Consider the following 16,776-nt stretch of genomic DNA (forward strand, 5'->3'; position numbering starts at 1 on the left):
TGAATAATGGCAATCTCCAGAGACCTATTTCTGGTGGCACCAAAACCCACTGAAATCTGCATCACAAAGCTAGTCTCAGTAATGGTGACCATAAAACTATCATCCATTGGCATAAAAATTCATCTGGCTCACTAATGTCCTTCAGAGAAGAAAATCTGCCATCCTTACCTGGCCTGGCCTACATGTGACTCCAGATCCACAGCAATGTGGTTGACTCTTGACTGTCCTCTGAAACAGCCTATCAAGTCACTAAATTCAAGAGCAATGTCCACATCCCAGGAAAGAATAAATTTAAAAAATGTTATTCTGTGTCGATCAATGCTCACGTCAAATTTATAACTAAACACACTTTGGCAACTTATCAGAACATCTTATGCAGTGTGCAAATCTTGTCCAGTCCAGTCCAGGCCCCCAATCCATCCAACAAAGCAACTGTACAGGTCTGTCCCCCACAACTGCTGCAATCTGATGTGAGAAGATACAATGTTAAAGGGGGGACACACATTTCTGGAAGTAGTGTTTATTGATGAGTTTGCGCTCAGTAGCCCTGCAATTTAAAGCTACCGCAGTAATACAACTGAAAAATGTGCATAGTTTGACAGAACAAATAAGGAATGTGCAGGGGAAACGAGCCACAGGTTTCCAGAACCTCAGGAAATGCGACGTGAATTTACAATCACACAGACGCACAATGAAAAATGGAATCATCACCTCCTGGTTTCAGCTGCCTATCACAGTGTTAACCATTTAAATGTAGTTTACAGCAAAAAATCCTGCAGGTTCCATGAGATAAATCAGTACAAATCCCCTTCATCTACGGTGCTCCATTAGGTAGAAATCTACAGCCTCTATATATAGATCTTTGTGACACACAAATAAAACTGATTTAAAATAATTTTAAAAAGGAAACAACTATATCATCATAGTTCTCATCAGGTAATAGATTTTCTTACGATTATACATCATATATATTGTGTATTACATTTCAAGCCCATTTAAAAGAATGGGAATCTTACAATCTACAGTAATAAGTGTTTTACACTCTGAATTGTGTATGTGAAATGGAGACCTCTAATGTTATAGATCAGTAGTTGGAAGATTGGCTGAATGTGCTGTGTTTGGCCCAATTTATCATCTGGTGTTAGATCTGCATCTGCTCCAGATACTTGTAGGTTGGGTTTTCATACCCATGGTTTTGCATCTTGTTCAGGTGGCGCTCCTCTGGGGTCAACATGGGATCAACCTGTAAAACCAACAAATTTCATTTTACAGAATCCAAATCTCACACTCAATTCTGGGGAAAAAAACCAAAAAAGAGTTAACACTGAAATTCTGAAAGACTCTCACATACTGGCACCACCAATTTTAGTGCCTTTGTGAAGTTCGGATCCTAATTAAAGGACTGGTGCCAGATCAACATAGATTGTCAAGATTACAAGCCAACCCACCCAATGAATGAGTTATGGTAGATCAAAGAGAAACACAGAAAGGACATTGAAACCTTTTGATACAAGATCAAAGTGCTTCTTTATTTTTACTTTGTTCCTGGGGAATCAAGGGAGTTTTACACCTAGTGAGAAGCTTGAATTTATCGAATTAATTAGTTTGACCATTATAGCTCCTCACATTTACCTGTCCAACTGAATGGTGCCATAAAATGAATCTGTGACTGAATTTATCACCTTAGATGGTCACAAATAACAATACAATCTAAACTGTATTTGCTGTCTGAAATTAGAGGCAAATAATGTTATGCTATGGATACACATAAGAAGGTGTGAAAATATTTTAAGAACAATTTTGGAGGTGATTTTGGGAGAATTAGAAGATTAAATTAAACTGCAGAGACCTTAAAATACTAAGAGGGCAAAGGAGTCTCATCTTAATGCCTCATCTGAAAATAGTACCTTCGAAAGTGCAGCATTGGAGTGTGAGGATGGAGTGTGGAGGGTGTTGGAGAAATTGATGGGATTGAAGGCCGATAAATCCCCAGGGCCTGATAATCTACATCCCAGAGTACTTAAGTGGCCCTAGAAATAGTGGATGCATTGGTGGTCATCTTCCAAGATTCTATAGTCTCTGGAACAGTTCCTACAGATTGGAGGGTAGCTAATGTAACCCCACTATTTAAAAAGGGAGGTAGAGAGAAAACAGGGAATTATAGACCAGTCAGCCTGACATCGGTAGTGGGGAAAATTCTAGAGACCATTATAAAAGATGTCATAGCTGAGCACTTGGAAAACAGTGGCAAAATCGGACATAGTCAGCATGGATTTACGAAAGGGAAATCATGCTTGACAAATTTACTGGAATTTTTCGAGAATGTAACTAGTAGAGTTGATGAGGCAGCCAATGGATGTGGTTTATTTGGACTTTCAGAAGGCTCTCGACAAAGTCCCACATAAGAGATTAGCGTGTAAAATTAAAGCGCATGGGATTGGGGATAATGTATTGAGACGGATAGAGAACTGGCTGGCAGACAGGAAACAAAGAGTAAAAATAAACAGGTATTTTTCCGAATGGCAAGCAGTGACTAGTGGGGTACCGCAGGGATCAGTGCTGTGACCCCAGCTATTCACAATATATATTAATGATTTAGATGAGAGAACTAAATGTAATATCCCCAAATTTGCAGATGACACAAAGCTGGGTGGGAGGGTCAGCTGTGAGAAGGATGCAGAGATGCTTCAGGCTGATTTGGACAAGCTGAGTGAGTGGGCAAATGCATGGCAGATGCAGTATAATGTGGATAAGTGTGAGGTTATCCACTTTGGTAGCAAAAACAGGAAGGCAGATTATTATCTAAATGGCTACAAATTGAGAGGGGAATGAGCAATGAGACCTGGGTGTCCTTGTACACCAGTCGCTGAAGGTAAGCATGCAGGTGCAGCAGACAGTAAAGAAGGCAAATGGTATGTTGGCCTTCATAGCAAGAGGATTCGAGTGCAGGAGCAGGGATGTCTTGCTGCGATTATACAGGGCCTTGGTGAGACCATACCTGAAATATCGTGTGCAGTTTTGGTCTCCTTATCTGAGGAAGGATGTTCTTGCTATAGAGGGAGTGCAGCGAAGGTGTGCCAGACTGATTCCTGGGATGGCGGGACTGACATATGAGGAGAGATTGAGCCGATTAGGATTATATTTGCTGGGGTTCAGAAGAATGAGGGGGGATCTCATAGAAGCCTATAAAATTCTAACAGGACTAGACAGGGTAGATGCAAGAAGGATGTTCCCGATGGTGGGGGAGTCCAGAACCAGGGGTCACAGTCTGAGGATATAGGGTAGACCATTTAGGACTGCGATGAGGAGAAATTTCTTCACCCAGAGAGTGGTGAGCATGTGGAATTCGCTACCACAGAGAGTAGTTGAGGCCAAAACATTGTAAGGAGTTAGATATAGTTCTTGGGGCGAAAGGGATCAAAGGATATGGGGAGAAAGCGGGAGCAGGATATTGAGTTGGATGATCAGCCATGATCAAAATGAATGGCAGAGCAGGTTCGTAGAGCCAAAAGGCCTACTGCTCCTAGTTTCTATGTGAGCCAAGATTATACCTGCTCAAGATTCTGGAGGAGGAACATTTTTACTCAAAGGAGACAGTGTTACCCACTAAGCCATGGCTAACATCCTATTTCAAGCTATTTGAAAGGCAATTAGTGCAGATCCAAAGTAAAGTAATGCAAAACAAGATGGACTGCCTCCTACCTTTTGAATTTTGAACAATTATAAGATGAAAACCAGAAGGAAGAATGGGGTAATTGGTAACAGAATTGGGCAGCCAGAAATTTGGAGACACAAAAAGATAGTTTCAAGAAATCTTGTCCAACAAGGCGAAGTTCTTGCACCTTGTATGGATGAAAGCGGGGGCTGCAGGGTGGATGAGTGAACTGACCATGGTACAGGTAGCCATTCGAACCGATGGTGGCCTGGGGGCAGGCGGGGAGTTAATAGCAGTGTTGTGATTGTAGGGGACAGTATAGTTGGGGGGGGGGGGGGGGGGGGGGTGGAGAACACAGATCTTTGCAGCTGAGAGCACAAGTCCAGAAGACTGTGTTGCATGCCCAGTGCCAGAGCCTGGGACATCTGTTCTGGGCTGCAGGGAAACTTGCAAGGGAGGATGAAGTTGTTGTGGTCCACATAGTCCTACCGATGTCATTGGTACCTAAGAAAAAGGTTCTGCTTAGAGTATGAGCAGCTAGGGGCTAAATTAAAAAGCAGAACCTCTACCTTTGAGCCACGAGCAAATTGGAGTAGGGTAAATAAGATAGAATGTTAAATGCGTGACTCAAAGATGGGTTTGGGAGAAATGGTTTTGATTCATTGGGGAATGGCAGCAGTATTGGGGAAAGTGGGAACTGTACCATTGGGATTTTCTTCAGCTGAACTGCGCTAGGACCAATGTTCTGGCAAGTCATATAACTAGCCAGTAGAGAGAGCTTCAAACTAAATTGTGGAGGTGAGGGAAGATGTGATAAATTAGCGAGAGAAGGCAAGGCAAGAGAGAAAGGTAGCAATAAGGGAATTAATAATCTGAGTGCAGCAGGAAGGGACAAAGCATACAAATAGGCTAAAGGTTGCGGAAAAGATTTTTTAAAAATCAGAATTAAAGGCACTCTATCTAAATATGCACAGTATTCGCAACAAGGTAGATGAACTGATGGCACAAATAGAACTAAACAGATATGATCTAATTGCCATTATGGAAACATGCCTGCAGGGTGACCAAGGCTGGGAACTGAATGTTCAAGGGTATTTGACATTTAGGAAGGATGGCCAAAAAGGAAAAGGAGGTGGGGTAGTGATGTTAATAAAGGATTATATCGGCATGTTAGTGAGAGAGGATCTTAGGTCGGAAGATCAAGATGAAGAATCAATTTAGGTGGAGCTAAGAAACAGAAAATATTTGTAAATGTTGTTTACAGGCCACCAAAAAGTAGTGGTAACATAGGGCATGGTATAAATCAGAAATTAGAGGCACATGTAACAAAGGTAATACAGAAATCATGGGGAACATCAATCTACATACCCACAAACTGAGCAAACCTATTTAGTACTAATTCTGTGGAGGATGAATTCCTGGAATGTATATGAGATGGTTTTCTTGAAAGTATGTTGAGGAACCAAATAGGGAATGGGCTATTTTAGATCTAGTGCTGTGCAATGAGGAAGAGTTAGTGAATAATCTCGAAAAGGCGTACAGGGTACAGTGTACAGTGATTATAATACAAATAATTTTATATTAAATTTAAAAGTGATGTAGTTCAATCTGGAACTAAGTTCTTAAGTCTAAACAAAGCAAACTATGAAGGTATGAGGGGCAAGTTGGTTGTGGTCGATTGGGAAAGTATATTAAAAGATATAATGCTAGGCAGGCAATGGCTAGAAGTTAAAGAATTAATACATGGTTTACAACAAATTTACATTCCTTTGAGGCACAAAAAACCAGGAGGAAAGGTGATCCAACCATGGCTAACAAGAGATGTTAAATATTGTATTAGATCAAAGGAAGAGTCTCAAAGTTGCCAAACAAAGTAGTAAACCTGAGGATTGGGAGCAGTTTAGAATTCAACAAAGGAGGACCAAGAAACGATAAAGGGAAAATAGAATATTAAAGTAAACTAGCAGGAAACTTAAAAACAGACCGTAAAGGCATCGATAGGTATGTAAAAAGGAAAGAACATACAAACCTATGAATTAGAAACAGAAGTAGCCCAAGATTAGCAAAGACAAATGTGGGCCCAATACAGGCAGAGACAGGAGAATTTATAATGAGGAATAAGGAAATGGCAGAGAAACTAAACAAACACTTGGTGTCAGTCTTCATGGAGGAAGATACAAAAAGCTACCCAGGAACACTAGAGAACCGAGGGACTAACAAGAATGAGGACCCAAAAAAAATTAGTATTAGTAAAAAAGTGGTACTGGAGAGGTTAATGGGACTGAAAGCAGATAAATTCCCTGGACATGATGATCTACTTCCCAGAGTGTTGAAAGAGGTGGCTGTAGAGATAGTGGATGCATTGGTGGTCATCATCTAAAATACTATAGGACCCGCAGATTGGAAGATAGCAAATGTAACCCCCACTATTCAGGAAAGGAGGGAGAGAAAACACAGGGAGCTACAGACCCGTTAGCTTGACATCAGTAAGGAAAATGCTAGAATCTGTTACAAAGATGTGATAACTGGACATAAAAAATAATAGGACTGGGTAGAGTCAACATGGGTTTATGAAAGGGAAGTCATGTTTGACAAACTTGTTAGTGTTTTTTGAGGATGTAACTAGCAAAATAGATAAGGGGGGTGTAATGGATGTGGTGTACTTAGATTTTCAGGAGACTTTTTATAAGGTCTGACACAAGAGGTTAATAAGCAAAACTAGAGCACATGGGTTTGGGAGTAACATACTGACATGGATTGAAAATTGGTTAACGGACAGAAAACAGAGTAGGAATAAATGGGTCGATCTCAGGTTGACAAACTGTGACTAGTGGGGGTACCATAAAGCGCTTAAGCTCTAGCTATTTACAATATATATTGATGATTTGGATTTTGGGACTAAAAATAATATTTATAGGTTTTCTGATGACACAAAACTGGGTGGGAATGAGAGTTGTGAGGAGGATGCAAAGAGGCTTCGAGGGAATTTAGTTCGGCTAAGTGATTTGGCAAGATCATGGCAGATGGAATATAATGTGGAAAAATGTGAAGCTTGGTAGGAAAAACAGAAATGCAGAATATTTCTTAAATGGTGAGAGATTGGAAAGTGTTGATGTCCAAAGGGACCTGGGTGTCCTTGTTCATGAGTCACTGAAAGCTAACATGCAGGTACAGCAAGCAATTAAGAAGGTAAATGGAATGTTGGTCTTCATTGCAAGAGAATTGGAGTACAGGAATAAAGAAGTCTTGCTGCAATTGTACAGAACCTTGGTAAGACTGTATCTGGAGTACTGTGTACAGTTTTGGTCTCCTTATCTAAGGAAGGATATACTTATTATACAGGGAGTGCAATGAAGGTTCACCTCCTGATCCCTGGGATGGCAGGGTTGTCCTATGAGGAGAGATTAAGGAGACTAGCCTGTATTGTCTAGAGTTTTGAAGGATGAGGGGTGATCTCATTGAAACATGCAAAATACAGGGCTCAAAAGGGTAGATGCAGGAAGAAGTGGGGAGCAGGGGTCCAGAGCCTCAGAATAAGAGGTAGGCCATTTAGAGCTGACATGAGGAGGAATTTCTTCACTCAGAGGGTGGTGAATCTTTAGAATTCTCTACAGCAGAGGACTGTGGAAGCTCAGTCATTGAATATATTCAAGACAGAGATTGATAGGTGTCTAGATATTAAAGATAGCAAGAGATATGGGGATAGTGCTCGGAAATAACGCTGAGGTAGAAAGCAAGTTAAAAAGCAGTATGAGTGTGGGTGGCAAGGTGATCAAAGAACTCTGTTAAAAAGCAAACATCCTCATGGAATGTTAGAAATACCTACAGAAAAATTTGCAGATTTTCACAGGATGAGTCTTTAGGGTGGAAGCAGTATCAAGATATGAATGACAAATTCAAGGAACAAAACCAGGAAGTTCTGAATCAGAGAATATGTAAAACAGAGGTCAAGTGAAATTATACTGCGCAGAGGGGAAGCCATTCAACCCATTGTTCCTATGCCAGTTCTCTGAAAAAATTATCCAATTCCTTCCACGCCAATGTTCTTTTTCCCATAGCCTTGCAAATTTCTCCTTTTCAAGCGTACATCCAATTGCCTTTAAAAGTTCAACTCACAACAATTCACTACTTCAAAAAATTCTCTGTTTCTTTTGTTAATAACCCTAAATTTGAGTTCTCTGGTTATGGATACCCTGGCTAGTGGGAACAGTTTCTCGCCATGTACTCATTAAAACCAGTCAATTTTGGACACCTCTATTTTTCTCCTGTAACTTCCCTGCCATAAGGCGAATAAACCCAAATTCCCCAATTTCTCCATGAACTGATGTCCCTCATTCCCCAGTGGGTGCCAGTGTGGGCAGATGTTCCATTCCCCAGTGGGTGCCAGTGTGGGCAGATGTTCCATTCCCCAGTGGGTGCCAGTGTGGGCAGGTGTTCCATTCCCCAGTGGATGCCACTGTGGGCAGGTGTTCCATTCCCCAGTGGATGCCAGTGTGGAGGATGTTCCACTATACTTCATTTCAATGAATGCAAAACTCCAAAATTAAACTTTATATAACATCGAAAGATGCAAACATGTTATATTAATTCTTAGCATTTTCAGCGCGAGTGTCAGGAGGAAGCACAGATCCAGTGAATCTCAAAACTCCTTTCATGCAGTATAGAGCTTGGAGCCCTAAAACACTAAGCCCCATTTCCAACCTGTGCTTCTTTCGGCTGGCAAGTGAAGGTGAAAGGCTGAATCTCCCCCAATTTGCAGAGAGCTGTACCAGCAAATGGATGTGAACTTTTTGCACTAACACATCTTGGTCAGTGAAAAATCCAGCTACCATCCATGTAATTTCTCAGGCTTGTGTAGCATCTGCAAAGAGCATTATAAGCAATGTAACACTAGGGTGACAAATCTGTCATTGATTATGGCAGCCAACTGAAGGGTCAAATTGAGAGTGGCACACAAGATCAAAATTTTTTTTCCCCCACAGCCTTTTTGTAACAGTACCGTAAAGAGATAGCCTAACACTGAAGGCTTATCCATCATGCTCACCTCTACAATTCCATGGCTGATGGTACCATATTGCCTCTTGCGTAGCATCACCAAGCTGATGACAATTACTGTGGCTACAGCAACTGCAATCACCAGCATTCCAATAAGAGCACTGCTACTTAGGCTGAAGCCGTCTTGCAAATTCCCATCTGTGTCCTGGAGAAACATGAACATTTAGTACAGCAGTCTATCATGGAAAGAGTCTCCCCAAAACTCTACTGAACGTTTGTTAAAATAGGAGTAGCACTTTTAGCCATATGCAGAGGAGAAATAAATTAATGTACGCTTTTTAAAATAATTAAAAGTGCTAGTGGAAGCAAACCCGGTTAAAATTCTCAAGAATGGCCAACTGGATTGATCAGAATCAGTACTTTGCCCCCAGTATCTTATCCAATGTTACAATTCCTTTTCAACAGAAGTATTCACTGTTTTATTAGTGATATCATTACTTCTGAAAGCAAAAGATGTTCCCAAATGTACATCAGTAGGACTCAATGAGAAAAATATGGGCAATTGAAGAATCAAATTGAAAACTAGATGCCATAATCTGAATCAGATCTCACACTCAACCTTCCCACCAGGAAGCATCGTACATACCATGTCATCGTCTCCACCACTGACTCGTTCTGCATTGAAAATCATTTCTTTCACGTCAAAGCTCTCGTCAATCACCTGAGAAGGGAAAAAAGAACAACTAGTAGAGTTAACATTTGCAATTACCATAAAGTTGCTCCTCCTGAGTTGTCAAGTTAACATTAGGAACTATAGAAACAGGAGAAGGCCGTTCAGCCTCTTGAGCCTGTTCTGCCATTTAATTAAATCATTGCTAATCTGTAACTGAACTCCATTGACCCTCTTTCTGAACCATTGTTCTGGGTCCATTTCTCTGATCATCTTGAACAACTCAATTAGATCACCAGATCTTCTTTACTCAAGGATATAAGAACATAATAAATAGAAACAAGAATAGACCATACAGCCCCTCAAGCCTGCTCCACTATTCAATGTGATCATGATTGATCCTCAGCCTCAACTCCACTTTCTGCCCGCTCCCCATTTCCCTCGATTCCCCGAGACACCAAAAAAATGTGTATCTCAGCATTAAATATGTTCAACCATGGAGCATCCACATCCCTGAGTAGAGAATTCCAAAGATTCACAAACCTTAGGTGAAGGAATTTCTAATCTCAGTCCTAATTGATAGGCCCCTTATCCTGAGACTGTGCCCCCAAGAGTCCTCAGTTAGGAGAAACAACCTCTCATTGTCTACCCTATCAAGTCACTTAAGAGTTTTGTATGTTTCAATGAGAACACCTCCAGCTGGTAAGAACCAATTTACTCAGCCTCTCATCACAGAACAACCCTCTCATCCCAGGGACCAATCCAGTGAACCTTTGCTGTACCACCACCAATGAGTTTCTCCTTCCTGAAATGAACTGCACAGTATTCCAGGTGTGGTCGCGTCAAAGTTCTGTACAATATAGCAAAACTTTCATATTCTTATACTCCAATTCTTCCTTGCAATAAATGTCAACAAGCCATTTGCCTTCCTAATTGCTTGCTGTGTCTGCATGTTGACTTTGTGTTCATTGTACAAGTACACCCAAGTCTCTTCTGAACATCAACATTTACAAGTTTCATGCCTTTTAAAAATATTCTGCTTTTCTATTCTTATTACTGAAGTGAATGACCTCACACTTCCCCACATTATACTCCATATGCCACCTTGGTACCCACTCACTTAACCTGTCTACATCTCCTTGCAGCCTCTTTGCATTCTCCTCACAGCTTACATTCCCAACTAGCGTCACCAAATTTAGATATGTTAATGCATATTGTAAATAGCAGAGGCCCCAGCACTGATGCTTGCGATACTCCACCAGTCATAGCTTGCCAATTTCAAAATGACCCATTTATCCCTTTGCTTCTTGTCTGTTAACCAATCCTCTATTCATGTTAATATATTAACCCCATGAGTCCTTAGCTCACATATTAACCTTTTGTGTGGCACCTAATTGAATGCTGTTTGGAAATTTAAGTATATTAAATGTACTGGTTCCCTTTTGTGCATCATACTACTTATATCCTCAAAAAACTCCCGACAAATTTTTCAAACACAATTTCTCTTTTGTAAAACCATGTTAACTTTGTCTGATCATACTATGATTTTCTAAGTACATTGTTAGGGCTACTTAAATAATATATTCCAGCATTTTCCTGATGACTGATGTCAGGCTAATGAGCCTGTATTTCCGTTTTCTCTCTCACTGTTTTCTTCGGTAACTTCTAATTGAGTCAATTGAGGGAATTTTGGAAAAACATAACCAGCACATCCACTATCTTTGTAGCAATCTCTTTTAGGACCCTAGGATGTAGGCCATCAGGTCCTAGGGGCTTGCTGGATTTCAGTCCCTTAAGTTTCTCCATTATTTTTTTCTCTGCTGAAATTAATTATCTTCAGTTCCTTACTCTTTTTATCATCTAGGTTAACTCTATTTCTGGTTTATAATTTGTCTCTTCCCCCATGAATGCAGACAAAAAATATTTGATCAACATTTCTGCCTTTTCCTCATTCCCCATTATAATTTTCCTGCCTGTTTCTGAGGGACCAACATTTACTTTAGCCAATACGATCCTATTTATATACTTGCAAAAGCTCTTACAATCCGTTTTAATATTCCTTGCAAGTTAGCTCTCATTCTACTTTTTCCCCTGTTTATCAGCTGTTGGTGGCCCTTTGCTGGTTTCTAAAACACATCCAAATCACCACCTTTACTAATAATTGCTACGTTATAAGCTTCCTCTTTTAATTTTAATAACCTAATGCTACACAACTTCCTTTGCAAGAAATAGATGGATCTTCCTAGCTGTGATCTTGTTTTGATGGATTATAATTTTTGAACAAGGAAACACAAATCTTAGACTATGCATCCTGTCCTCTCAGGTTAATTTCTGCAGCTCCTGAGAGGGGGTGGGCGGAGCTCAGGATGGCGGGGCGGGTGAGGGGGCTTGGCGGGTGAGGGGGAGGAAAGAGAGAGGGGGAGAAAGAGAGAAGGAGGGAGAAGAGAAAGGGGGGAGAGAGAGGGGGGGGAAAAAGACGGGAGGAAAGATAGAATCGTTTCGATTCTAAAGAGCATCGGAATTTCCACCTGGATACAAGGCTGTGATTCACATTGGACTTTGGAGATGGACTTTGAGAAGGGTTGTCCATAGGAAGCCATGTGTAGGATCAGGTTACAAGCTTTCCTAAAAGATATCCCTGAAACTCTCAGACAAGTTAGTCTGCCAGGGTCCCAGAGAGTGAGAGAGAGTAGCCAGAGGCTGCTCGCCTCTGTGGATCATTATGCAGGAAGGTGTCTACAAAAATAGTCTTTTGTCAATCAATAGTGCTTTTAGGCTGTTACAGTAAAATCTTAAAACATGAAATATTTTTGTGTCATCCTTTCAGCTATCAACTGGAAGTCTGAATTTCTTTTCTTTGAAGTTATCGGTCTCTACGAGGATAGTAACAATCCACTGACCTTCTCCAAATCCAATCAATTGCAGCAGGTATATTCCAATCACTATTAGTTGTCAGGATCGAACCAATTTAAAATAAACATGTTAATACTCACAGACACACAGCACACAGAAGATCATAGCGCAAGGAAGATCAATATTTGCACCTGAACTATATCCATTGAAACATACAAATAACTCTACTTCGCTATGAGCAAACCCAAGATCTCTCAGATCAGATGAGAATATTTTAATAAAGGTGCTCCATACCACATTCCCATTGTTCTCATTGCTGCCGATTGCATTCTTGTCAGGCACCAGTCCTTCAGGATCAATCATCCCAGAACCTGTTCACAATACAGTTACTCTTATGATATGTACGCAGGATGACTAACGTCATTAACTGTGTGAAAAATCAAGCAGCATTGGAAGTACAAAAATGGCAAACAAAGCTGTGAAACAGATTAAAATTGACTGCAGCATATTTCTAAATTAAAGCTCGAGACACAAGGAGTCTGATGTAATCCTCATCTCAGTTGCTGTCTGTCACCTTTGGAGTTACCAAAAGTCCTGGCATATTGTGAAAAATGTATTTTTAATCTTGTGGTGCATGCTGAAGTCTCTTAAGATACTGAGAAATCTACACAGGTAGCACGTTGTCCCCGAAAGAAACAAACCATTGTTACCTATGTCCAGAGACAAGTTGTCAATGCCAAAGCCTAGGCCTCATACCTGTGCTGAAACTTAATCAAATAAAATGGTGCAGTTTATGAAGCTTCTGCCACTTAGTACTTGAACACCTTCCCCATGGGATCACCAGATTACAAGGTCACCTGGAGCGAAGTGAGAAGAATCTCGGCCCTCTTGGTACCATTACTGAACCTGGCTGACTATTCCTGCAGTGTTTAGAGTTCTGCATCCTTCCCGCTCTGTTATCAGTGAGCCCACCTGGTTCTAAAATTCCAGCACTTGGAATGTCATCTTATGCCTACTTGAAAAGAAAGAGACCCATCTACAATTTAGAATTAATTAACTATTGCACTGGTTGCAACATTACAACTTGACAAAAACACATACATATACTTGTAGTTATTATAGCCTGGGGCCCACAGGGCATGGATCAGAACTATCAGCCTCCTCCTCAAGCACCGACTTAGCCTTCAAGTCACAGAGCTATGAGAAATGACTGCGTGTTAACCAATTCAATATCGGCATTGACATTCCAAGAGGATTAGTGAAGTGTGAAATCTGGAGATCAGGATGAGGGACAGGAGAATTAGGACAGAGCGCATTACAGCTTTGGAACAGCTGTCAGCTGCCTGAGCCTAATGTTTGGGCTAATACTGCATTTCTCCTGTAAACAGTCAGCAACTGAGCTCACCTAGAAAGAATGCAGGCTTTTAATCTGAAAGCAAGAATATTACAAGCCTTTGGACTTGAGAAATCAACTAAGCAGAGTGGCCAGTTTCATCAATTCACAGCTCATTAACTGGGGAAGCTAGCAACTTTCCACATTTCAGAAAAACACAAACATTCCAAATATACTTCAGACAAGTAGCAACAACTAAATAGCGTAAACTAGGATGGCATGCAGGTCAGTGAAGTCTAGCAGTGGAACAAAATTATTGATTTCAGCAACAACAAACACATATGCAACTGATTGAGGTTGGAGAGGGATAGCAATCAGGGCAAATGGAGGAAGAGGCTGACGAGGAAGAATGGTTGCGAGAAGTGACACCTGGGACAGTATTAAACCAACCTTTCTTAGTTGCTGGCCATGAGTCCGGCACTGTGCCTGGCAGCGAAGAAGTTAAGAGAAATCAAATAATGAAAAGACCAAGAAATAAAATATGGGACAGACTTGAGTTCCCCATTTACATTTGTAAATATGTGTCACTCTGAAACAAGTCCAAATATGTGATGTATTTGAGTCCCACCTACGTTGAACACAGCTGGTATCAGGTGTGATACCTGGCTTTATTAGTGTGAACTGTGGCTTTTTAGCTATTCAGAGTTATGAGTAGCTGAGTCACAGAAACCAAGAAGGTGCCAGGTTTAACTTCTGGTCAGTGCTGATTACAGCAACGCTGTGCTTAAGGTCAACAATTGGAAGGGGAAATAAATTGGGATAGCTACTCCCAATCATGTGCTGAATTGGACCATATTTTTCTTGAATTCAAGAAGCACAAACCTTAAAATTTTGGTCCTTATTAAGAAGTTCTTTAATTATACAAATCACAAGAAAAAGCCAAAGTCATGGAGAAACACACTATATTCTGAATTTGGGGGAATGCATGTTTGTGAAAAGAGACTAGAAAGAAATTAGTTGTTACATCTAACCCTGGCCGTGTTGTTTCCAACTTGCATTCAGAGCCTGAAATGGAAATATGCTCCAGCTGCAAGCACCAAAAACCCCAAACATTCAGTGAACAAAATATTACAAAAAAAAAATTCCACAAATATGGAAAAGGTTCCTTTCGCAGAAATATATTTTTCTTAAAATTTAGCAGTCAAGAGTGAGAAGCATTCATGTCTTAGTGTCCCCACTGGTCCTCTAGAAGTGAAGCACTAAGGAACATTTGGGTATATGGGTCAAATATAAAATCTGACCAGCACTTTGATTTAAGACCAAGCTTTTTATAACAACAGTGTGGCATTTCCATTTTTACTGCAAGATATTCTCTCACCCAATAGAAGCTGGGTTAAAACTAGCCAAACTCATTTCAATTTGGATCTTAGAGGCTCACTGAGAATTTTGTCCCATCAACAGACCTGGATTTAGTGTGCCACAACATTATTTCATAAAATTTATCAATTCCCTCTTGTTCAAAATGGGTTTGCATCTGCAGATTAAAAAACAATCTTCCTTTATACGCACAACTAAAGAATGACAGCTGACAATAGCAATAAGATGATGTCATGGACAATGCAACTTCACAACTTACCTATCGCAAAGGGTATGGAAAATTATAGATTAATTTCAGCCCATTTGTTAATTTATACCTATACTGACATGTGGACAACCGCACTGAGAATCGATGACAGCCTGTGATGACACCTACCTGTCTTAGATGAATCTGTTGAAGCTGACAAATTGTGCCAAGGTTCAGACACACCAAGCTAGAGTACCAGCCACAGAATCCCAGAAAGAGAGCCAGCCAGTCAACAGCAAGTTAGGGGTTTCCTGCTTTTTATGAAATATGCTTTCTTCTTAAGAAGCTGCACCAACAGAAACCACAGACCCAAAGACAATTTGAAAATTGAACCCAATGCTGAACCATTCTTGGAAAATTGTTTTTCTGAATGGCCAGTGCTAACACTCTTTACTGGCAGATTTTAAGGGCTACATTATAGTCAGACTCTGCAATTTGCAGTTTGGAAATGGCTCCTGTAATTCTGACACAAAACAATAATGATTGGGGTGATGGCATTGGCTGGGGAAGTCCCTAAGATTAAGAAATACATCAAGGAAAACAACAGGAATTTCATCTAAAAATATATATATATTATACAGACATAAACCCTCTTATTTGCCTTTAAGTTCCTTACCACGTTATGTACAATATAAGAATTTAGGAAGGAATTAGTCTGATTTTTAAATTCAATCTAAACATGGTAATTTGAAAATTGATTGCAATATTGGCACAACCACTGCAGGAGAAGGGGGTGAAAAGGGTCACATGCTGACCAGCCAAATTTATTTCTGTACATATATCTCCCGTTCACAGATTCTGGGATAGCCCATTCTTCTCCCCCCCCCTCTCTCTCACTATCACCACAGTATCATGGGAATCCTGATCTAACTATGGAGTGAGTTGCTGGGGATGTACATCTACACAGATGGGATGGCTTACCTCACCCTTGAGAGTTTTTGACCTTACCTTGAAAAATTTCCATCTTGCAATGAGAAATTTCTTTATTTATGGTTTATCCTGAACAATCAATCTTTTAATTATCATTTCAATGAATAACCCAACTAATTTTACATCCTTTGTTCCAAGCATCACATACCTTGTACATCAGTGATAGCAGGCATGGTCTTAACCTGAATAGGCCGGAATGGTTTGCCATCAATGAATGGCGCCTCTACAGAATCAAAAGCAGTTTGGCTTTCAGAGCTGGAAGCAAGTTGATCCATACCAAAGTGTTGCTCCTGGAGTAGCTCATCTAGGGAGAGTGCATTTCACATTGTCACATTTTGCTGGGATAAAATCAATGAAACAAATCACAGAACAAAATCGATCTACACAAACCCACTGATAAATTACACATAGGCGGCAAACAGCCAGGGTAATCATTCAATCGGATGGCTGTCAAATTTCAGCACGCTTTTCTCTAGCTGTCCATTTACTTATTTATACGAGCATATGAATTAGGAGCAGGAGTAAGCCATTCTGCCCCTAGAGTCTTTCCGCCATTTGATAAGATCATGCTGATCTGATTGTGGTCTCAACTCTATTTTCCTATTCACCCCCTTAACCTTTTGGCTCCCTTGTTAATCAATCTATCTAACTCAACCATAAAAATATTCAATGACCCTGCCTCTGATGCTCTGTGGAAGGGAATTCCACAGATTAAC

At 40.5% G+C, this 16,776-nt stretch overlaps 1 protein-coding gene across 4 annotated transcripts in view; it reads right to left on the reverse strand.

Moving 5' to 3' along the window:
- Positions 1-504: 504 nt before the first annotated feature.
- aplp2 (amyloid beta (A4) precursor-like protein 2) overlaps positions 505-16,776 on the reverse strand; it is a 172,247-nt gene continuing 155,975 nt past the window's right edge. For 2 of the 4 annotated variants that reach the window (XM_078530639.1, XM_078530619.1), the window contains 6 exons: positions 16,209-16,364; positions 13,957-13,992; positions 12,468-12,544; positions 9,297-9,371; positions 8,700-8,855; positions 505-1,243 (listed from right to left, as the gene is read on the reverse strand). In XM_078530639.1, coding sequence (XP_078386765.1) covers positions 1,142-1,243; positions 8,700-8,855; positions 9,297-9,371; positions 12,468-12,544; positions 13,957-13,992; positions 16,209-16,364 — 602 coding nt within the window. In that variant the 3' untranslated portion in view covers positions 505-1,141. The remainder of the gene's footprint in view (positions 1,244-8,699; positions 8,856-9,296; positions 9,372-12,467; positions 12,545-13,956; positions 13,993-16,208; positions 16,365-16,776) is intronic. The other 2 variants (XM_078530649.1, XM_078530630.1) reach the window with 1 other exon arrangement.

Source organism: Cetorhinus maximus, chromosome 2 (genome assembly GCF_964194155.1).
Source record: "Cetorhinus maximus chromosome 2, sCetMax3.hap1.1, whole genome shotgun sequence".
NCBI lineage: Eukaryota > Metazoa > Chordata > Chondrichthyes > Lamniformes > Cetorhinidae > Cetorhinus > Cetorhinus maximus.